General features: G+C 43.8%; 1 protein-coding gene across 10 annotated transcripts in view; it reads left to right on the top strand.

The window, feature by feature from the left end:
• The window catches only part of CTPS2 (CTP synthase 2), a 153152-nt gene that overhangs the window by 106428 nt on the left and 23291 nt on the right, over window positions 1–23433 (top strand). For all 10 annotated transcript variants that reach the window (XM_039490157.1, XM_039490129.1, XM_039490109.1 and 7 more), the window contains 2 exons: window positions 11813–11909; window positions 22069–22124. In XM_039490157.1, coding sequence (XP_039346091.1) covers window positions 11813–11909; window positions 22069–22124 — 153 coding nt within the window. The remainder of the gene's footprint in view (window positions 1–11812; window positions 11910–22068; window positions 22125–23433) is intronic.

Raw genomic sequence — 23433 nt, 5'->3', positions numbered from 1 at the left:
CCAGCCTGGGCAAAGCTCCCCTCTAGTTGGGGTTTTGGCCAGGGGAGCCATATAATCACAGTTACCCTCCCCAAGCTTGGCTAGTCCCATGAAACCCCTCTTCTTTTTGGTCCCCTGAATGGCCTCTCAATCCTAATATAGTTCAGCTGCATTTAGGTCACTTCAGAGGGAGCAGGAGTTTATCCTAACAAAGATATGAAGGGCAAGGAACACCGTAACAGCTTGAGTTGCCCCTGGGGGACCGTGATGAGGTTAACAGCGTGTGTAGATGTGATGTGAGGGAAGGATGTGAAGTGACTATGGTTGGATTCTTGTTAAGTCACAAATAGTCCAGTCCTGTACTACTGAAGTTTGGCCATTTATTCTAATGGGAATTGGATCAGACCCAAAGTGCTGGAAGTTTGTTCCACTCACTTCTAGTTAAATTCAAGCCCTTAGCAAAGATTACCCATATGGACACAACACCCCAGCTCACCATATCCATTCCATGCACAGCACTGTCTGAGTTCAGCCACTTTGCCTGCACTTAGCTTCAGTAAGTCTGGAGTTTCAGTTCACTCTGGGACAGCTGGCCAGGATTGCCCCCTTTTTTGCGGCATTTCTGGTAAAGCTTGAAAGGAAATGTTCTTATGATATCTGCCTGCAAAATTAAAGTAATCAGTTTGACACATTCTGTTTTAAAATATTTATTTATGGATTGCATTTTATGTGCAATGATTATGTATTTGGAAAAAAATGTAGAGTTGGCATTAGTAGAGATTGTACATACAGATACAGTTATAAAGGATTTTATCCATAAAGCAGTAATACCTCTCACCGGGCAAAATTGATGGAAGCAGTTTGTCAAGAAAACATGTTTAGAATTTTTCATGAGTTTGTTTACATGGGATTTTGGACTCTGAAAATGTTGAATGTTCAGGAGACTGAAGAACATCTGCAGCGAGGCAGGTGAAAACCTGCAAAGCATTTTTCACTTGACATTTTGCCAAGGCGTGATGCAAAAATTTATGGTAGAAGTCTTCCCCAACAGCCATGCGGTCAACTGGATTAAAGACCAGATTTGGAGCCTGAAGGGATTGAGTTCTGTTCTGGTCACTGGCCTTGATAATATATTGCATGTTATTTCATAGCTAAAAAAAATGCCTGTAGATATACTTCCGACAAATGGAAGTGCTGTGAAGTTAAATGACTTGCCCAAGGTCTCAGCAAGTTTTTGTCAGAACCAAGATTAGAAAGGCCTCCTGACTTTTAGGCAGTGTCCCTCAACCAAATCCCTTAACCTCTTTTACACTAATTTTCTCCACCACTAAAATGGGGACAATACGTTCAATTTGCAAAGCTCTGTGAGTGGAAAGTGTTGTTAAGGACAGTTAGGGAACTCAACACATCCTGGTTCCTAGGCCTGCACTTCTTTCACTGGATACAAGTTGAGAGGGGCAGGTCAGAACTCATCAGAGAAGGGGTGAATAAAATAGTATGTGCCTGTGGCTGTGGAGAAAATAGCAAGTGGGTCCTTGAAAGCTGACTGCCTTACTGTGCTGCTCCAGAAGTGGCTCCTAATGTAGCCAGCTATGGGGAAACTTCTGGCACAGTCTTTTCTTCTCTTTTCTTTTTGTTCCTGTAACATAGAGCTGAGCTGCAAGAACACATAAAGGCTACTGGAACCACCAGTTGGCTCCCAGACCCCTACCTTGAGCAGCATGGAGCCTTCTGGTGAGTAAAGAAATGCAAGCCACAAAATAAAAAAAGAGCAAAGAAAAAGGAGAAGAAAAAACAAGAGACGCAAAGGCATTTTGTACGACTGAGTTCTGAGCCAGTCTTTATCAGTTCATGGAAGTACCGTGCTCTGCAAGACCAGTAATTCCAGACTCATATACTCATAGGGTACATCCAGACTACCCGTCGTATCAGTGGGTAGCGATCGATTTTTTGGGGATTGATATATCGTGTCTCATCTAGTGGAGTTGACACGGGAAGCCGCGGATGTCGATCCTGCACCGTGAGGACCCGAGGTAAATCGATCTAAGATACTTCGACTTCAGCTACGCTATTCACGTAGCTGAAGTTGCGTATTTCAGATCGATATCCCGCCCCCCAGTGTAGACCAGCCCATAGACTCATAGACTTTAAGATCAGAAGGGACCATTATAATCATCTAGTCTGACCTCCTGCATAATGCAGGCCACAGAATCTCACTCACTCACTCTTGTAACAAACCCCTAACCTATGTCTGAGTTATTGAAGTCCTCAAATCGTGCTTTAAAGACCTCAAGATGCAGAGAATCCTCCAGCAAGTGACCTGTGCCCCATGCTTCAGAGGAAAGCGAAAGACCTCCAGGGGCTCTGCCAATCTGCCCTGGAGGAAAATTCCTTCCCGACCCCAAATATGGCGATCAGTTAAACCCTGATCATGTGGGCAAGACTCACCAGCCAGCACCCAGGAAAGAATTCTCTGTAGTAACTCAGATCCCACCCCAGACAAGGAGGGTGAGCAGCAAGTTTACTTGGGCATGGTGTGAGAGGATACAAAGAAGGGGATGGTGGGTGTCCAGCCTCCAGTCTGTCATGCTGTAGGGCAAGATGACTCCTTCTCTTCCTCCTCCAGGAGCTTGTTCAGAGTTCGCAAGTGTGGGTCTGAATCAGTTCCAAAAGGAAACGCAAAGTATGAGAGATTGAAATTTTAGATATTGTATAAAAATCATTCTTACCTGAGTTAACAAAACCAGAACTGCTAGAAGATTCATACGAGATTGAGGAATGTGGATTGGGACAACTCTTCGAAGTGTTTCTGGGCTGCCACACCAACTTGATTATGAAAGATTTTCCATTGTCAGTCCATATTAATAAAAAATAATTTTAATTTGTTGATGATGTTGCTCCAGATTCTTTTGGGCCACACTTCCAAACGATTTATGACAGACATTTCTACCAAAATGAACTGACTGTGACCATTTTTAAGTATTCAAGGTTCAGTTCCTTGCTGTACTTTCTATGATCTCTTGCTATGTGCAATCAGTTATACTACAGAAAGCGTGTTCATATTGGCCCCGTTTCAGGAAAGTACTCCTGCTCAGAACAGCACGTTTCTATGGATAAACTTAAACACACAATTAAGTGTTTTCCAGAATCAGGGCCATAGGTCATGTTAAACTAGAAATCAGCCCAAGCTATAAAATTTAGATTGTAAGTTTGCAATTCTCCCTCCAAAGTTTTGGTATGTTAGGATCCAGGGTTTTGGTTTAACCCATTAGTGAGTCAGAGGCTAGCTGCAAAAGTTCAGATTTTGAACCCATGTGAAGTCCAGGGGTATTTGGATGCAGAGTTTTGATTAAGATCCTTTGTGTAACTCTGCAAGTAAACTGTATCCAGTTTTGATTACAAGTATAAAATTAAAGACAAATTGCAAGTGGCTGTCAGCTCATGCCATATCTTGTCAATAGGAGTTTGTTAACTCTAGTTTTAGGGAGGATATCAGCTTTCAAGTGCCTCATCTCATTTGTACTAGTTATTTTTTTCTGCTCTATGTAAGAATTTTATTTGCTGTTTTTTTTATTTTCTTAATTTATTTAAATGGCCAGCAGCTATGCTAAATATCATGATCTTAATATCAATGCCAAAAATATCATATGCATGAAATACTAGAAATATTCTGAAATCAAGTGGTAGTAATGCTAAATATGCAAACAGAAAACATAAAGAAGATTTTGGTGCACTATGAATATTGAGGAAAATGTGGATATATTTAAACTAGCTCTAAAATGTAGTAAATAATGCCTTTGTGGGCTTTCCACATCAACATCTCCATTATCTTTACAATTTCAGTGAATTATGAATGAGAAATCACTGTTTAAAAAAGGAACACCCTTTTTATGCACTTTAAAGGGGCATTTTAAAGGGAGTCATTGCAGGGATTTTCTTAACCATTCCAGGAGGTATTAGTAATCAACAGCAGCTGCTGCTTCATTTCATACTACCATCTGCTTTCCCCTCTGCACACCTATGTTACTGTTAGCATTATCCTTTGAGCTCTCAGTGTTTAGTTAGTCTCTATAGTCATTCCTTCTCCTGGCAATTTGATCAGCACTTATATTAATATTGAGTGCTTTCCGCAATGACAAATCATTTGTTCCCTAAACAGGAGAGGATTAAAATGGCAGACAAAATTGAAGTTCTTACTGATTTTCCAAAGTCTTTAAAATAAAATGTTATCGATTCAAGGATAGAACGTAGCATATTGCAGATGTGAAGCTAACTGTACAAATGCTAAAGTAGCATAGCTAGTTTATTTGGTTTGCTTTGTGAGGACTTCCACTTTCTATGTATTTTAGAGTATAATACAGAATTCTGGATGTAAATGGAACATTGTGATTTGTTGTTAAATGAGATTCTCCCCACATCAGCCATTTGCAGTGACAGAGCTCTTAAGTGGCCACATTTATAGATGGCAGCCTGAACCAAAAATGAAAGGTTTGGGGTTTAAAAATTGTTTCATCTCCTTCCAAATACTAAGATTTATTGCATTCTCACAGTTGGTATTGCAGGGCATGAGACAATCTCTTTCAAATCCTGATGGTCCTGGGAAAATTAGGCTAGTTGATAATTTGCCCCACCAGCAAAGACTTGTGCCAGAAGGCAAATACTTAACATGATAAGTGGTGCAGCTTCCACAGGTTGAGGCTTATGAACTAAATATCTGAGTCTGACAGTTTTCTCATTTTCATTTATAAATTTCCTAATAGCAGTGAAATACTCCACACAGAAAATTACTAGCAAATATTGAACTCTATGGGTTTTTAAAGTCATTCATCATTGTGATTTAATACCAATGAGACCATACTGTTATTACCTAAACATACTCCTGGGGGAATTCTGCGCCAAAACATTAAAAATTCTGCAACAAAAAACTAAAAGTTCTGCACACAATATTTCAAAATTCTGCATATTTTATTCACCAAAATAACACAATATAAGTATACCAGTTTCAATTATTTTTGGTCATTTATTTCAAAATACCTGTCAGCAAGTGTCAGTAACAATACAGACAACAAAAAAGATTTAGGAAATGTTTTTTGACAAATAGATTCCTTACTAGGCATATTAATACAGAACTCTGAGTAATAATTCATTTAAACTACAATACAGAACCATATTTCCCGCATCCCTCAGAAGCAGTGCAACGGCTTAGGGGAGCCAGGGGTAATGGAGGAGCTGAAAGAGAGGGAAGTAAATTGTAGGGAAGGAGCCTGGGTGTGAACTTGAAGGGATGTTGGGTATGGGTGGGAAAAGTATGGAACAGTTTTTTGTGGGGGGCAGGGAGGGATTGTTAGGGAACTTCCACCATACACATGGTGACCCCTAGCCTCTCCCATTCAGTCAGACACATCTGTCCCTGTTGGCATGTCTTCCTGCATCCCATGTGTCCCTCCACCCCCACTCAGACACCCACTCCTCCCATCCCCATGTGTCTCTGTGCCCCCACCCAGCCACTCTTCTGTCCCTATGTGACTCTGTACCCCCACCCCCTGTCTCCATTTGTCTCTGTGCCCCCCCTCAGCCACCCCTGTCCCTATGTGTCCCTGTATCCCCCATCCCCATGTGTCTCTTTGCCCCCACTCAGCCACCCTTTGTCTTTATGTAGCTCTGTACCCTCTCCCCCATCACCATGTGGCCCTGCACCTCCCTCCCCGCTGTGACCCTGTGTCTCCACTCCCATTCAGCCCCTGCCCCAGTCTGTCCTCCCCCACTAGCCCTTATGAGCCCCTGTCTGATCCCTCATCATTCCATCCTGTCTGTCTCCCCATAGCCCCTATCTCCTGGCCTGACAGGTGCTGCAAATAAGGCAGGCTCTTTCTCTTCCCTAGCTGGCCGGGAGCTACTGCTTGTCTCCTATCACCACAGTGCCCTCCGTGGGCAAAAGGCAGAACTGCAGAAGTTATTTTCTGCTGGGAGCTGCTGCTGTTCTTGCGCCACAGCATCCTCTGGTGGGCAAAAGACAGAACTGCAGTAACATTTTGGCAGAAGTGCTATGCATCCGAAGAAGTGAGCTGTAGCCCACGAAAGCTTATGCTGAAATAAATTTGCTAGTCTCTAAGGTGCCACAAGTACTCCTGTTCATTTTGGCAGAAGTTCTTTTTTTGCATAAAAAATTAAAAATACCCATGGCTAATTAATTATGTGCACACAGTAGGTAGGATTTACTACAGTGATGGAAAAAATCCTTCCAATGCCGTAGTGTCTACAGCACCACAGTGGCGTAGGTGTAGCACTGTAGTATAGACACTCCCAAAGTAATGGAACAAATAAGCATTGATGGTTGTCTCAAATAGTCTCCAAAGGAGTAGACAGCAGTAGAGGTTATCTAAGTGAAAAGGAGGGTCCAGGTTGAGGTCCAACGTGAGGAATTAATTTATAAATACCTCTTTTCCCCACCCAACCACACAAAGCATTTGTAGTCAGAGCCCTTTTCAGTTCACCTGGGACCCTAGAATTCAAGACACTCTAAAAATCTGGGGAAGCGGTAGAGGATTAGTTTATAATGTGCCTATCAAAGAATAACTAAATAAGTACAAAAATAAAAATAACGTGACCACACGTAATAGACTGTTTCCCGTTTTAGACCACCACCCCTCTGACAGAAAATCTCCTGCTAATTAGAAACAAGATTAAACAACTGCATCATATATTTTTTCTTAAAGATCACCTAACTTAGACTTAGGTAGATTTTAAATAGATGAGAGTTCCAGGGGCTGCTGCCCACCATGAAAATTTAACTACGGAACCAGTGAGCAAAAAATTTCTAGATAGAATAACAGAAGCATGGGGCTGGAAGGAACCTCAAGAAGTCATCAAGTCCTGCCCACTGTGCTGAGGCAGGACCAAGTAAACTTAGACCATCCCTGACAGGTGTTTGTCCAGCCTGTTCTTAAAAAACCCCCAAAACCCCCAAAAATTCCACAGCCTCCCTTGGAAGCCTATTCCAGTACTTAACTGCCCTTATAGTTAGAATTTATTTTCCTAATACACCTCTACCCCGTTATAACGCCACCCGATATAACACGAATTCGGATATAATGCGGTAAAGCAGCTGCGCGTGCCAGCAGATCAAATCAAGTTCGATAGAACGTGGTTTCACCTATAACGCAATAAGATTTTTTGGCTTCCAAGGACAGCGTTATATCGAGGTAGAGGTGTAGCTAACCTAAATCTTCCTTGCTGTAAATTAAGCCATTACTTCTTGTCCTGCATTAAGTGAAACAATTGATCATTGTCCTCTTTGTAACAGCCCCCAACATATTTGAAGACTGCTATCAGGTCCCCTCCCAGTCTTCTTTTCTCAAAACTAACCATTCCCAGTTTTTTTAACCTTTCATCATCGGTCAGGTTTTCTAAACCTTTTATCATTCTTGTTGTTCTCTTCTGGACACTCTCCAGTTTGTTCACATCTTTCTTAAAGTTTGGTGCTCAGAAATGGACACAGTACTCCATGTGAGGCCTCATCAGTGCTGAGCAGAATGGGACAATTACCTCCCATGCTTTACTATGCCACTCCTGTTAATACACCCCAGAATGTTATTAACCTTTTTTGCAACTACATCACATTGTTGACTCCTTCATTTGTGATCCACTATGACCCATAGCTCCTTTTCAGCAATACTACTGCAAAGCCAGTTATTCCACTTTTTGTAGTTGTGCATTTGATTTTTCCTTCCTAAGTGAAGTACTTTGTACTTGTCTCTATTGAATTTCATCTTGTTGACTTCAGTCCAATCCTCCAATTTGTCTAGGTCCTGCTGAATTCTAATCCTACCCTCCAAAGTGCTTGCAACCCCTCCCAGCTTGGTGTCCTTTGCAAATTGTATAAGCATACTCACCATTCTATTGTCCAAGTCATTAAAATATTGAATAATAGCAGTCCCAGGACTGTCCCCTGTGGCACCCCACTAGATATGCCCTGCCACTTTGACAGCAAACCATTGATAACTACTCTTTGAGTATGGTCTTTCAACCAGTTATACACCCACCTTATAGTAATTTCATCTAGACCATGGTTTATGAGACTGTCATGTGGGACTGCATCAGAAGCCTTACTAAAATTAAGATATATCATGTCTACTGCTTCCTTCCTATCCAGTAGGCCAGTAACCCTGTCAAAGAAGGAAATTAGGGTGAGATTTGGCATGACTTGTTCATGACAAATACATGTTGGCTATTTCTTATAACCCTATTATCCTCTAGATGCTTAAAAATAGATTGTTTAATAATTGTGTTCCCATATTTTTCCAGTTCAAAGTTAGGCTGATTGGTCTGTAATTCCTATGTCCTCTTTGTTCCCCCCTTTAAAGATAGATACTATGTTTGCCCTTCTCCAGTCCTCTGGGACCTCACCCATCCTCCATGAGTACTCAAAGACAATTGCTAAGGGTTCTGAGATTGTTTCAGCTAGTTCCTTAAGTACCCCAGGATGAATTACATACTTATCTAAATATACTTTAATCTGTTCTTTCACTATTTTGGCTTGTGTTACTTCCCCCCCTTTTGTTAATATTAATGGTGTTGTGTATCTGATCACCATTAACCTTTTTAGTGAATAATGTAGCAAAGTAAGCATTAAACACCCTAACATTCTTGATTATAAGCTCCTTCCCCGCTAAGTAGAGGACCTACACTTTCCTTCGTCTTTCTCTTGCTCTTAATGTATTTGTAGAACAACTTTTTATTGCCTTTTATGCCCTTTGCTAGATATAACTCATTTTGTGCCTTAGCCTTTCTGATTTTGTCTCTGCGTAACCATAATTGCTGTAGTGGGGCATGGGAAAATATGTGGTTTCATAGAGTGGCTATTTTTAGCACTTTAGAGATACTCATCAGCACTTTGCTTTCCACCTGGAGGCAAAAATAGAAGTTCACCTCCCAGAGCAAAATTGTAACATGTTCCAACTGAAGTTCCCCATTTCCTAAATAGGAAGCCACATTATGTGCTAGCTGATGCTTTTGATTCTTCTTCAAGACCAGCCCCAAATTCTGTAATCTCATGTGGAGGTAACTAAGAGGTGGATAAGTATATGGAGAGGCCCAGATTAGAGTGGCAACGTCACAGAATCCAAGAATCAGGCATAGTGTCAACAAAGGAGGAAGTTGCCATCTCTCTCACTTTCTCCAGAGGCTTTCATCTACCTGCCAGCATTACTTTCAGGATATTTTGAATTAATGTTCATGGAAGATCCTATCTTGGCCAGGTACTGGGAAGGCAAAGAGATATAAAGATTAGATTTGAAGTGGGGAATAAAAAGTACAGATGAGCATAATCATCAGCATACAGGTAACAATAGATGAAAACCTCTCGGATCTAGTTTTTAAAAATAGGATCCTAATGTTGACTTTGTAGAATGCTATTTAGGTGCTCAGAGCTTTTGAAATTCAAGCAGGTGACTAAGTATGGATTTAGGAGCTTCCAATTTTAACAACCTTGGCCCTCATGATCTTCTTCAGTAACCTGAAATCAGGGCCAGCTCCAGGCACCAGCTAAAGAAGCAGGTGCTTGGGGCGGCCAATACCAAGGGGTGGCACTCCAGCCGCTACTGGGGCGGCATGTCCGGGTCTTCGGTGGCAGGTCCCTCAGTCCCTCTTGGAGCGAAGGACCTGCCGCTGAATTGCTGCCGAAGAGTGGAGCGGCGCGATTGCGCCGCCGTGGCTTTTTCTTTCCCCACTTGGGGCGGCAAAAAATCTGGAGCCGGTCCTGCCTGAAATACACATTAAACAGCAAAAACATGGAACCCACACAATCCTATTGGAGGTAATCATTAGTGAGGATGAATGACTGTTCATCACCACCACCCCATGTCATCTACAAGAACGAGTATACCCACTGAAAAGCCACCCTTCCTATGTTCTAGAGGCAAGCAAGCAACTCCCCATTAGAGTTTTGCCTTTGACTTCAGTCAGTATTTCACCCTGTGTGTTTTGTACATTCTGTTTTTGATGTTATATGTTTTGATTATGTAACTGTGCCCAGTGTTTCAAGTGCATACTGCAAATAAAATGGTAAGTAGAATTCAGAAAAGTATCATTGATTTAAAAATATGTGGACTGGAGTAGTGATACTTTGGCTGAAGAAGCTGCATAATCCCCACATTCATGTTGTTTGGGAAGTAATTACAGGGTTTGTAATCGTCAACCAGTTTGATCACTGCTTTTATTTGTGGTACTTTACAACAAGTATATAGATCATAAATAACATTTGAAAGATATGAGGTTATGCAGAGATAATTGCACATCTGAATTACATTGGCACAGTGCCCCAAGCACCTTCCACCATCCCTTGTGAATTGTATAGCTTCATTTTATGAAACGCATTATTGCTCTCATAGAATGTTTTTATTGCTCCAGAAGGGCAAACTAAAATTAATAAAATGCAGCTCCTGATTACCACTCTGTGTGACTGTTTTTTATTTTCTGAACCCTTCTTGGCCAGTCTCATTCCTTGGTGTGTTTTTCCATATATGGATACATAAATTTGGTGTCTCTACCATTTTGAAAGATTTTATCACTGTGAGAGGGATTTCCCATAGATATAATGGCTAGTATCAGCAGAACCAGGCAAACGGCAGAATTTTAACTGTAATCCCTGTGTCATTCCTTGCAACTAATCACACTCGGGGCAAAAAAAAATTCAATTGAATAGTGTGTTCAGGTTACAAAGACTACCAGAAATAATTGTATGTTTTGTGCAGCAGAATCAGAATACTGTTCCTGCTGTAGGCAAAACGCAGTTTCAGCTGCTTCTGGTTCTTCAGGTGACAGTCAGGATTAGAGAGCAGAATTCATTATGTTAATTGGAAGCTAAGAGTTATCTTACGGTCCTTCTTTCAGAGGTCGTGCTGCAACAGGGAAAGTGATATCGTCCCAAATTCTGCCCACAAACCAAGCTCCACCCGTTTATGATAGCTATACGAGATGCCATTCACAGTAGATTGGGCAGAACTTCATACTCCTTCTTCGTAATGTTTTTCTGTTATCTGTAGTAAAACTGTTAACAAAGTTGATGTTGTTTAGGATTCAGAATCACCACCCCATTAATATGACTAGGGCAGTTCACACCTCGCAGCTAATGTGTCAGGATGCCTACAGACTCAGGAAGTCAGGGCTACCTGAGGGTATGTCACATTGCAAAGGTAATTTTTGAAATCAAGGGCATGTCTACATTTCAAAATCTTATTGTAGTCAAACATGTTTGTGAAGAGTTAACTTAAATGACAATGCATATGACTGACCGGTCAGCGTAGACCAGGGCAAGTCATGTTCAGCAGCATGTGAGCTAGCTGTGATCAAACTGTGGTTCCAAAGCATTACACATTTAAAGTATGGTACATAAGAGCAAAGAGTTGAAGGGATATTGTGACACCTTTCTTGCCCCAAAAATGTCTTGCTGTCATTGATGATATCCTAATGTGGGTTGCATATATCATCATCATCATCATGGGAAATTCCAGAAGGATGTAGACTCCTTGCAGATTGAGTGCCACCTGGATCAGTCTTTATCTAGGTCCTTAAAGTGGTCTGGCTGGATATTCAGTTTATGTCCCTCATTGCAATCTGATTACAGTACCAAAGCTTTTGGCAACCTTGTGATTGCCAACTATGTAGCAGCATTCTTTGGTAAACATGCTTTGTAATTCATTGGTATTCCATCTAATAATATGTATGAAATATTGTAAATATAATAAAGTTAATATTTTAATGTCACATGGACTTCTATATATTTTTCTCAAATAAAGAAATCATGAAACACTACTTCAATATTTTCTCTTGCAAGGTCATTGACATGCCTGAACACAATCCTGGAGATATGGGAGGAACAATGAGACTGGGAAAAAGGAGGACTGTTTTCAAAACAGAAGACTCTGTCCTAAGTAAGTTACTTCTTGCCTGTTTCATTTTCTCTCATGATAAAAATAACATCTGTCTCATATTTAAAGGCCTAAATGAATTGTGCCAAACATATTCTTGTGGTTGCATTCATTGCCTCTCCTCACACACCATGCAGTCCACATTTAAAATGTTTCCTACCCTGAAAAGCAACTACACAAATAGCATTTTTTATTAATCTGATTAGTTCCTGGGGTGAATCTTTTTAGTATCTATAAACAACATCTACTAAAGACAGATTAACAGCCCTCTCTTCCCTTTCTCCCTGTTTAAAGTGTATGCAGATGAATCACCCACTATCAGAGAGGCACTGGAGGGGAAATACACAGCTTCACTCTCTTTGTCCCACTTTCGCTTCTCTCCTCCAAGCACCAGATAAAATGGTCACTGTGAGGGGAGCTGGCACAGACTGGTGGCTCTGCAGGCAGCAGTGGGAGGACAGGAAGCTCAGCACGCCAGGCTGGCTTCAACATGTTAGCTCCCCAGCAGTGCTCCTCTCTCCAGAAGGATGGACTACCTTAGATGCCCCCACATTGCCAGATTCTTTACAAGGGCACAAGCATTCCTCATTGTACAGAACAGGCTGCTGCTGCTGCCTCTCTCTTTTTTGATGACACACCAGTACACTCAGCAGGAGCCAGGACTTCCAGCAAGAAAAGTGGGTGGGTCAGTCAAGAAGGACATAAAGCCTCCCTGTATAAAATATTGCAGTTTTATTTTTTAAATTAAGTTCGGTTATTTATGCAGTGTGATCCTCAGTTTTTCAGAATGTGACATCGGTAGTTCCAGCCAGTTTTTAAACTGTGGACTGTGATGATCGTCCTTGCCTCTTGTGATAATAACCCTCTCTATTTTTGTGTTCAGCTTACAAGAAGCACAAAGAGAGGAAAACAAATATTGAGCCCAAATCTACCCTCAGATGCTCACATGCAGCTCCCACTGGAGTGGTGAATGAAATTCTAAGGGTAGAGCTTGAGCCATATTGAACAGAGATATTTGTCAGATATACTCCTTCCCAGAGGGTGTGTCAGAAAAAAGGTCACATGGGAACGTCAGTGTCATTATTCCCATAAAATAAACATTAGTAATTCATAAATTCAATGTAATCCATTGTTGCTCATCTTGGAATAATAGTCCATTTTTATTCTAATGAATTTTCTATTTTTTTCACCATCGAGATCCCTGGCATTAGCGTTCTTTGAACTCCAGTAATGCTTAGCAAATGTTATTTGTCCAGCCTGGCATGTCACAGCAAACACCAACCCCACTATTTTTACTGCCTTGGAAGCTGAAGCACACTTGGATGATACTATACATGAATGATAGCCAGCGTGCTTCACATTCATTCCCAGTGCTCTGAGTGTGGATTTAATCCAGTCATGTTCATTCTAGCCAGAATTCTAGGGCAAACAGACACTGCTTTTCTTCTCTCATCTGATATGTTCCTTCTGATTAACTTAAAGGATGCCTGACTACATGAACTTCCACAATCCACTGCTAGAAGACTCAGTCAAAGCCTCCTCCTTTCTTACTTTTACATATCAGGTGAAAAAATAGAGGAAGTGAATAAATTCCAAACTATACTGGGAATTCGGAATCTTGTCTAAGTGCTTCATTCCATTTAGTAGACAGGAACTTCAGCTATATCTTAATGTGTCCGTCACACAAAGAAATTACCCATTAAGTAACTAATGGACCATTTTTTTCAGAATGATAAATATTCTATGCTATGAGTGACATTCCATTCAGACAATGCAGAAAAATACTTCATTCTTTCCCCCAAATAATTCTGTACCCAAATATGGTACAAAGTCCTCAATAATATACATGAGATTACTTGTTAATAAAGTGGGATTAGTCAGAAACAAAATAATGCTACAAAATAGAAATCTTTATTTATGATAAGTAGTTCAGATACCCTTTATTTCTGGAGATGCATTTTTGGCCCAGGCAGATGTTACAAAGAGTCATTTTATATTGCCCCTGGAAGCCATCCCTTTAATGAAACCTTCCTGAGCTGAATGTGCTTACTGAAGTGTAACATTTTCACCTCTATTTTAGCAAATATTTAAAAATATACACCAGTGCAAGACACTGGCTTGTAATTAAGATATATCTGAGTGTCTGGGTTTTTTCCTGGGAACCTGTGACGGGGTGGACTAGGCCCAGAGCCCCCTGTTGGAGGCCTTGGGGTCCTACCACACTCCATCCCAGAGAGGAGCAGATGAGAAGTCCTCCAAGCATCCTAGAGTGGCTGCAGGGGAAGCAACCAATCCGAAGGGTTGCAGGAGAGGCCTGGAGGGCCATATAAAAAGGAGCTGCAAAGCCAGAGACAATCAGTTGCTGCTTGGATCTGGAAGAGAGAAAACTGTGTTGCTGGATGGCTGAAAGAACGGCAGAATTATGGACAGCTCAGTGTGGGCAGGGACCAAGAGAGCTAAGAGGTAGCTCCTGGCTGACTGCTGGGACAGAGTAAGGACAGCCTGGGGAGGGCTGCAGGATGACAGTGTCTCTAGGGTGGAAGCCCTGGGGTATGGCCCCATACCAGGGCCGGGAGAAAGTAAAGATTGTATACCCCGAAAGGGTTTTGTTCTGTTGCATCTACAGTGTGTGTGACTTGACCGGAGGGCTGAGTGAGTCACTGAAGACCCACTGAAGAAACCATCGACCAAGTGGGGGTGCTCCTGAAAAGCAGGTGCTGACCCCATTACAGAACCAGATATAATTGAATTAATATTTTGAGAGAATTCACCTTCTTGCCCTGCCCTGTCCAATAAACTTCCAGTACAGTTGAAGAGGTCCGAATATCATTTGTAAACTCCTGGGAATCCATGTTTTCCAGGTGATCACTCACTATTTCGTGGATTAGTGAGTTTCTCCTAAGAGAAGCATGTGCTACAAGCTATATAAGAGTGATGGAGATACCTTCATCTTAAATTAAAAGACAGTACTTTACGTCACAAAGACTGTTTCACCGATTTTACTGAATTTAAGCAATCCGGCATTGCTTTCTTTCACTTACCTGTTTTTAAATACTGCTGATGAAATTTCTAGAAAACAGCGTAACATAAGAACTCATGTGACAATCAAATGAAAACAGTATTTTCTATAAAGTCTTTAACCATAAAGACAAAAACTCAAAAAAAGAAATTGAGCCTCTTGGCCAGACTCTAATCTTAGCATGGGAGCTTCTGCTGGGCTATGGTTAGGGCTGGGCCAGCAGGAGGTCCCTGGGCTAAGGTTGGGGCTGGCAGAAAGTTGGGTTTGGGACAGCTGGATTGGTGTCCCTGGGTTGGGGTTGGGGCCAGAGCCAGCAGAAGCCTTTAGTTTAGGATGAGGGTTGGAGCCAGCAGGCGACCCTGGGGAAGGATTAGGGTTGGGATTGGCGGAGGTTCCAGGACTAGGGTTAGGGTCGGGGCCAGCAGAAGCCAAAGGGTTAAGGATAAAGTTGGGATTTGCAGAGGCTGTGGCCAACAGAGGCTAGGGTTATGTTTGGGGCCACCGTGCAGCCCCCAGGTTAGAGTTGGGTCTGGTAGGTAGCCCTAGGCAAGTGTCAGGATTTGGGGTGACAGGCAGCCTCATGCTAGGGTTTGGGTTGAGTCTAAGAGAGGCCTTCAAGTAAGAGTTAAGATTCAGATCAGTGGAGGACTTCAGGTAGGCAGACAGCCCTGGACTATTGTTGGGTCTGGCAGATGCCCTGAGTCCAGGGTTAGGATTTTGCCCAGCAGAGGCATCTGGGATAGGGATAGATCTGGGGTTGGCAGGCAACCCTAGGATACTGGTATGATTGGGAAAGGCAGTGGGTTCTGGGCTAGGATTGGTACTGGGGCCAGCAAGGGTGTCTATACTGCAGTTAGGAGTGAGACTACCAGCTCGGGTAGACAGACTCATGCCACTGGGACTTGAGCTAGTGTGCTAAAGTAGCAGTGTAGATGTTGACTCTCTGGTGGAGACTTGGACTAGCCACCTGAGCTGAGACCCAGGGGGTAGGTGATTTTAAGAGCTTAAGTTTACACCTGATCTGCAATATCTGCACTGCTACTTTTAGTGCACTAGCTTGAGCCTCACTAGTGTGAATCTGTCTACCTGGGCTGGGAGACCCTCTCCCCACTGCAGGGTAGACATACGCCAACAGGCCCTGGGTTTGGGTTAGGGGTGAGGTGCTAACTATGAATCTAGCCCTGGTCAATCACCTGACCCCAAACTTAACCCCAGCCCAGAACTTCTGCCAGTCCTATCTGCAGCACTGTCATGAGAGCTTCTCCTGGCCTGAATGCTAACCCTAGCCTGGGGCCATATGCTGGCCCCAGCCTTAACACCAGAACTGGACAACCTGCCACACTGAAATCAAATCTTACCCCAGAAACCCTTGCTAGTCCCAACCCAAGGCCCCCTCCTGGTATGAACCATAATCTGAGTTGCAGGACACCTGTTGGCCCCAACCATAGCCACAGCCCTGGGCGACCTGCCAAATCCAAACACAAATTTAGCCTAGGACTTCTTGCCAACCCAAACCCTATCTGTAGCACAGGGCTGCCTCCTGGTCCAAAGTTTAACACTAGCCTGGGATTGCCTGTTGGCCACAGCCCTAATCTTAGTACTGAAGCCTCTGCTAACCCTAACCTTAGTCAGGAGGCCTTTGCTCGGTCCCAACCCTAATCAAAGTCCAAAAGCTAACCCCAACCTGGATCCCTCTGAGCCCTAATCCACAACCCTCAGGCAGCTCTAACTGTAACCCAAGCCTAGCATGCTCTTCCAGCCCAACCTTTACCACAAGGGCACCTGCTAGCCCCATCCTTAACCCTACCCAAGGGCCATCTGCCAGCCTCAAGCATAACCCTTAGCCCAGAGCCACCTGCCAGCCCCAGTGCCAACCTAGCCTGCGGCTCACTGATAACCCCAAACCTGTTTGGCTGGGGAAGCTCAAGCTGCTTATATTGCCCTGAATAATGAGCAGGCCAGAGACTATGAGGGAATCAAGGAAGCCATCCAAGATCTAGTCAGCCTCCACCGAGAAATGGGCACAAAATTCTAAGGTGCAAGGATTATGAGGCGGCGCAGCCCCAGTCATTTGCCCAAAAGTCGATGGATTGGGCCACCTGTTGGCTGAGGCCAGACATCCAAACAGTGGGGAAGATAATGGACGCTCTGGTGTTGGAACAGTTCCCTCAGGGCCTCCCCAAGAACATACAGCTGTGGGTTAGATGGCATCAATCTGGCACTTTGGATGCATTGGTAAAATTGACAGAGGGGTTCACAGAGGAGGACCTCCCCAGGACAGAGGGCCAACTGCATAAAGGATCAGAACTCAGAAGGAAGTTTGGGGAATCCACACCAGCCAGGAGTGTGGAGAGGAAGAAGGAAAATCACAGAGGAGCTCTGGCCAGGGCTCGATCCATGACATGTTTCCTGTGCAGGTGTCAGGGTCACTTGGAAAAGGACTCCCCGAACATGGAATGTAGGTTTTCTGAGTTTTGCATTTGAGACAGGACGGAAGTGTGACAGACCCAGACCAGTGGGGTACAGGAGTCTGGTAGAGGGAAAATATACTGGTCACTGGATGAGAAGTTTTCTGTTCCCTGAGTGACCAGAGCAGGGGCTGCACTAGAGTAATCAGGAATTTGCTAGAACCAATTAAGGCAGACAGGCTGATTAGATCACCTGCAGCCAATCAAGGCAGGCTAATCAGGGCACCTGAGTTTAAAAAGGAGCTCACTTCAGTCAGGTAGGGAGGAGCCAGAGGAGAGGAAGTGCGTGTGAGGAGCTGGGAGCAAGAGGTGCAAGGAGCTGAGAGTGAGAGGGTGAGCTGCTGGAGTACTAAGGAGAACAAGCATTATCAGACACCAGGAGGAAGGTCCTGTGGTGAGGGTAAAGAAGGTGTTTGGAGGAGGCCATGGGGAAGTAGCCCAGGGAGTTGTAGCTGTCATGCAGCTGTTATAAGATGCACTATAGACAGCTGCAATCCACAGTGCCCTGGGCTGGAACCCAGAGTAGAGGACAGGCCCGGGTTCCCCCCAAACCTCCCAACTCCTGATCAGACACAGGAGGAATTGATCCAGACTGTGGGGGAAGATCACTGAGGTGAGCAAATCTGCCAATGTGTGCAGGAACCGCCAAGGTAGAGGAGGAACTTTGTCACAGAAGGAAAAAAGGAAAAATTGTTCTCCCATTCCAGTAATGGTGAGAAGGAAATGTCAACTGGTAGACATAGTTCCCCTGATAGATAGGGCCTCTGCTTGCTCCCCAGTTTGGCAGGAGTTGGTGCAACCCCACTGGCTGGTTCCAGGGGCAAGTGTGAGAAGAGAGTGTATTCACAGAGATAAAAAGTGCAGCCCTCTGGCGGAGGTACCCCTGGAAATCTGGGGGAGGTAACTGGAAGCAAGCTGGGGTAGTGGACAGATTCCCCCACCCTGTTGTGTTGGGTGCCAACTGGAGCACCTTTCTATTAGGAAAACAAGGTGGTGTTGAGGACCACAGGTGGGGAAACGGAAAACCTGAGCGGGAGGAAATGGATCCCTACAGCAAGGGAAAAAACCAGCAGGAGCAAATTTAGAAATCTCTAGGGAACAGAGCCTAGCGCAGGTGGAAGGGGAGGAAAATGGAGTTCTGCAAGAGACTGAGCGGGAGGGGTTAGGAATTAAGGAAGTAGGAATGGTGGAGAAAGACAAGCAGAGCTCCTTAGGAGAGGTTGAGGGGCCCAGTGAGTACCCCATGGTGCACCCCAAGGAGAAGCAGCTCAGGCACAGTTTGGAAGGTTGGGGGAGCCCAAGGCCCTGACTAATCAGGGGAATGGGGGGAAGTATAAAGCAATAGAATAGGGAGAGCAAACCCTCAGGATGCACATTGTGTGATGACTTGTGGGCCGAAATGGAGCTGTTGGGACATCCTCCCACCATCAAGCGTGGGTTCTGTGGATGGAAAATGGGTGGACACTACAAGAACAACCTTGATGATCACCCTAGGGACCTATAGCAACCCCCACAGTGTGACACCTCTGCTAAGCAAGGGAAAGCCCAGGGAAAGAAAAATCTGATTGTCAGGTAATGGGGGGAGATGGGTGTCAGAGTGCAGGGGCAACAGTGGCTGAGCCAGCACTCTAATCACTGCAACTCCACTTAGTTGCCCCATAGCACCCTGACTATGGGCATTGTGCCCAGTTAAGTTGGGATGGGATGGAGAGAATTAAAAGACCAATGAACTCATTAGCCCAGAAGGTACAAAAGGTGCAGGAAGGAAGTATGGAAGGGGAAAGAGAGTGGGGGAGGGGCCGCCCCAGCCCCAGGCCAGCTGCCTTGTAGCATGAGTCACAAGAGATCTCTCTCCTCCTTGGCACAGGAGCTGAGGGCTTAATGGGACTGTTGATATGTTGCAGCACAGTCTGTAAAGGTTCTAGAAAAGAACCCTGTAAATGAACCGCATGAGGTGTTTTACCAGAAGAAAGTCTCTGAGACGTTTGTGGACTAGAAAGTAGGCCGGAGCAAGTCTGCCCTGCCACAGGCTGGCAGAGGTCCCCTAGCTACAGTTACAGTTAGTTACTGGTGGTCCCAGTTTAAAGTTGGGGCCAGCAGTGCTTGCCAGGCTAGAGTTAGGGTTGGGGCCGGCATTCACCCTTGGGCTTGTATTACAGTCTGTGCTTGCAAGGAGTCCTGGGCTACTGCTAAGGTTTGTGTCAGTCCAAAAGGGTTCTGGGCTGTGAATAGGGCCCTAATCTTAGTCCTGTCCCCCCCCCCCGCCCCACCAGCCCTCCCAAACCATAGTCTAGGGCCAGGAGCCAGAGATAAGCCAACCCCCCAGCCCTAGCTTAGGTCTACTTCCCAGCCCCACAAACTAATATATTAGTGTTCTGGTTTTTGTTTCTTTGTTTTTGTGGGGTCAAAATGGAGAAGTGGTTTAAGTTAAGTTTCTTATCATAGCTGGTAGGCAAAAAGAAATACCATATCAGAGATTCAGTTTCAGCCACATGTTTCAAAAGTTGCAATAATACTTAATGTAGGTCACCTATTAGCAGGTCTCACTTACAAAGGAAATAAGTTGATGATAAAACTTTGATACAATACAATTCTTTGTCCATCAACAGACTCAGACGTACTTGCTACATTATCATCCTGTTCATTTTTTTCTGCCTGCAGCATTCATCTGGGATATGAAAAAATGTTTAGCCTTCTCAGATTTGTAGACAGTAGCTTTTTGAGTTTTTAAGATTATATGTAATTTGGCAGGAAATGAAAGTGCAGTATATATACCCATTTAAAAGAAAAAGTGCTTTTAGAGGTAATGGCTTTTTGACAATCAGCTATGTGGCCTGGGTAACACTAGAGAGGATATGGATACACACTTCATCATGCATAATCTTTTCCTGTTACTATACTGCAGTTATTATGTGGTCCTTATCTTCTTATAGAAAGGTTAATGTTGAGGTGCAGCAATATGTTGTAAATCTGTGCCATCATTTTGAGTAGTTTGGATGGCCATATGTGTCAGAGAAATGTGTAAAGCTTTGATAATCTGTATTGGAGAAGGAAATCCTGCTCCCACTCCTCATAAATCCCAACTAGAATGGGAATATGAGCAGTTCTAAAGGTTTCCCTAGCATTAACTTTTGTAGCCACCTCAGTAAGACCTCTGTATTTCCACATTACAGTTTTTGGAGATGTCTTCCAGCAGTTCAGTCTTGCAATAACACATTGGGCCAGATTCTAATCTTAGTTACAGCAGTGTAATAGACAGCAGAATTTGATCCATTACCTTTAATTAGAACTAGGGTTAGAAGTTCATCACTCTCTAGCTGGGAAAAGGAGTAAACAGTGAGGTGGCAACATTTGCAGATGATACAAAACTGTTCAAGATAGTTAAGTCCAAAGCAGACTGCAAAGAGTTACAAAGGGACCTCACAAAACTGGGTATATAGGCAACGAAATGGCAGATGAAATTCAATGTTGATAAATGCAAAGTAATGCACATTGGAAAACATAATCCCAATTATACATATAAAATGATATTCTAAAATTAGCTGTTACAACTCAAAAAAAAGACATCTTGTCATTGTGGATAGTTTTATGAAAACATCCACTCAATGTGCAGTGGCAGTAAAAAAAAGTGAACAGAATGTTGGGAATCATTAGGAAAGGGATAGATAGTAAGACAGAATATCATTTTGCCTCTATATAAATCCATGGTACATCCATGTCTTGAATACGGTGTGCCGGTGTGGTCGCCCCATCTCAAAAAAGATACAGTAAAAACTGTATGCATGTTGGAGGAATGGGGGGTGCTGTAAGTGAAAAATGCAGGTTAACTAAGAGGAAGGGAGTTTGGGTGCAGGGCTGGGGCACGGGAGAGGGTGCAGGCTCTGGGAGGGAGTTTGGGTATGGGAGGGGGCTCGGGGCAGGGGGTTCAGGTGTGGGAGATCCGGGGAGTGTTCACCCCGGACAGCTCCCTGCAAGCGGTGACTTGTCTCTGCTGCTCCTAGGCGGAGGCATGGCTAGGCGGTTGCGTGGCTAGGCGGCTCTGCACGCTGCCCCCCCTGCGCCCATTGGCTGGGAGCCGCAGCCAATGGGAGCTGTGGGGGCGGCACCTGCGGGTGGGGGTGTCTAAGCTCTACAGTCTACAAAAGTTACTCATCTTACTTGCAGAAGTGAATACACACCAGTAAGATAGAGACACAAGATGGGTAAGGTGGTATCTTTTATTGGACCAACTTCTGTTCTTCTGAGGAAGAGCTCCATGTAAGCTTGAAAGCTTGTCTCTCTCACCAACAGAAGTTGGTCCAATAAAAGATATTACCTCACTCACCTTGTCTTTCTAATATTCTGGGACCAACATGGCTACAACAACATTGCAAACAACTGGATAACTTAACATTATATGGGTCAAATAGTAATAAAGAAAGATGAACAAGTAGTGAAATAGGAAAGCACAAGCAAAGACTGTGTTGGGGCGTAGTGAATACAATTGGGTTGTTTGTCTGAGTGTAAGAAATTTCTTGGAATTTAGATTTCATGGAGCATGTGCAGGACATCGTGAGCTAAAAGAATAACACTAGAAACACTATGGCATGTTGTAAGAGCTATATCTTCTGCTTTCTAGAAATGTTTGGTAGAAACAACACTTTGCTATTAATCATTGCCCTTGTGTTATTTTCAGGGAAACTTTATGGTGATGAAGATTTTGTGGAGGAACGACACAGGCATCGGTATGAGGTAAGGCATTGCTAATATAATTTATATTGTAGAGAATTTATAGCATTGGCAAACCATGACGAACTTATTTAATCTGAAGTCAATGGGAATTTTCCTGAATAAGGGTTAAGCAAGGCCTTAGGGGGTTGGTGTAATAGTAGGTACTATTTAGATGTATTCCAAAGGGTTCTGTGGTTTGCAGACCATATTGCATTTTAGGAGACCTAGCTTGAAGAGTGTAGTGGATTTAATCCTTCTCCCAGTGAAGTTAATGGTAAAACTCCCATTGATTTCATTGGGAGCAGGATTAGGTGTATTGCTTCTCAGGCTGGTTGAGCTCAAATAATTCACATAGGTGACAGACTTGCTCTCTTTAAGATGAGGTAACTGCAGCTTACTGTATGAGCCCCTCCTGTCAGCAGACTTTCAGAGGGATCTTAGGGGAAGCCACACTTGTGCTGTGCAGACTAGAAGAGAAGCATCACAAGGGGAGATGGCTTATGAGAAATGATTTGATTGGTTACTTGAATAAAGTTGTAGGGGACTGTTAGGCCTCCATCTATATCAGTGAAGACCGGCACAATAGGGGTGGTAATCACATTTGTGTGACTCTGAGTAGCAAGTACTAATGACAAAATAAAAAGAAGAATATTGGCTCCTGGCTGCACTGCTCTGATAACACCCCTATTCTGCAAACCATGTTCAGTTCATGCTGCATGCCCTATAAAAACTACACATTTATTGTACCTCTCTGTGATGGGACATACAAACCCCACCCAGGGCCTGAAGGGGTTGAAAAGCAATACTGGGCCCTGGCTGCCCTGTGCCTCCAGACCTGCCGAGCATGCTCTACCTGGAGGATTGGGTTAAAAGGAGCTTAGCCAAAGGGTGATGAACAGACTGCAGGAGAGAGGAATCCTTCTCTGGGAAGCCAGACAGAAGAGTGAGCCTGAGAGAGGGCCACAGAGTGGCCAAGGCCCACAGGCAGAGCCTTTGCCAGCTACCACCCTCTTTAAGAACCAGCACGTCTGGCAGAGCGCTGCTCCTTTGGATTCTTCTGGTGTAAAGGGATTGACTGTTCATTTGGACTATATGGGCATGCTACAAACTGAAGGGATCTATAGGTAGGAAGTGCCTCAGGGGAGCAACTTAGACTCACTGCAGGGAGGACTCTGCCGGTGTCACTTTTCCACAGGTCCCCCTACTATATCCTCTTAAGGGCCTACAGCTTGACGTGGGTGGGAAGCCAAAGATCCCTGGCTTAAGATCAGGAAAAGATACCTCTGCTGCCCTGATAGAGAGGCAAAGGGCTGGAATTTGGATACACTAA

Source organism: Mauremys reevesii, linkage group 1, assembly GCF_016161935.1.
Source record: "Mauremys reevesii isolate NIE-2019 linkage group 1, ASM1616193v1, whole genome shotgun sequence".
NCBI classification, from domain to species: domain Eukaryota; kingdom Metazoa; phylum Chordata; order Testudines; family Geoemydidae; genus Mauremys; species Mauremys reevesii.
The sequence above is the reverse complement of the archived record's forward strand: the minus strand, read 5'-3'. Positions and strand labels throughout refer to the sequence as shown.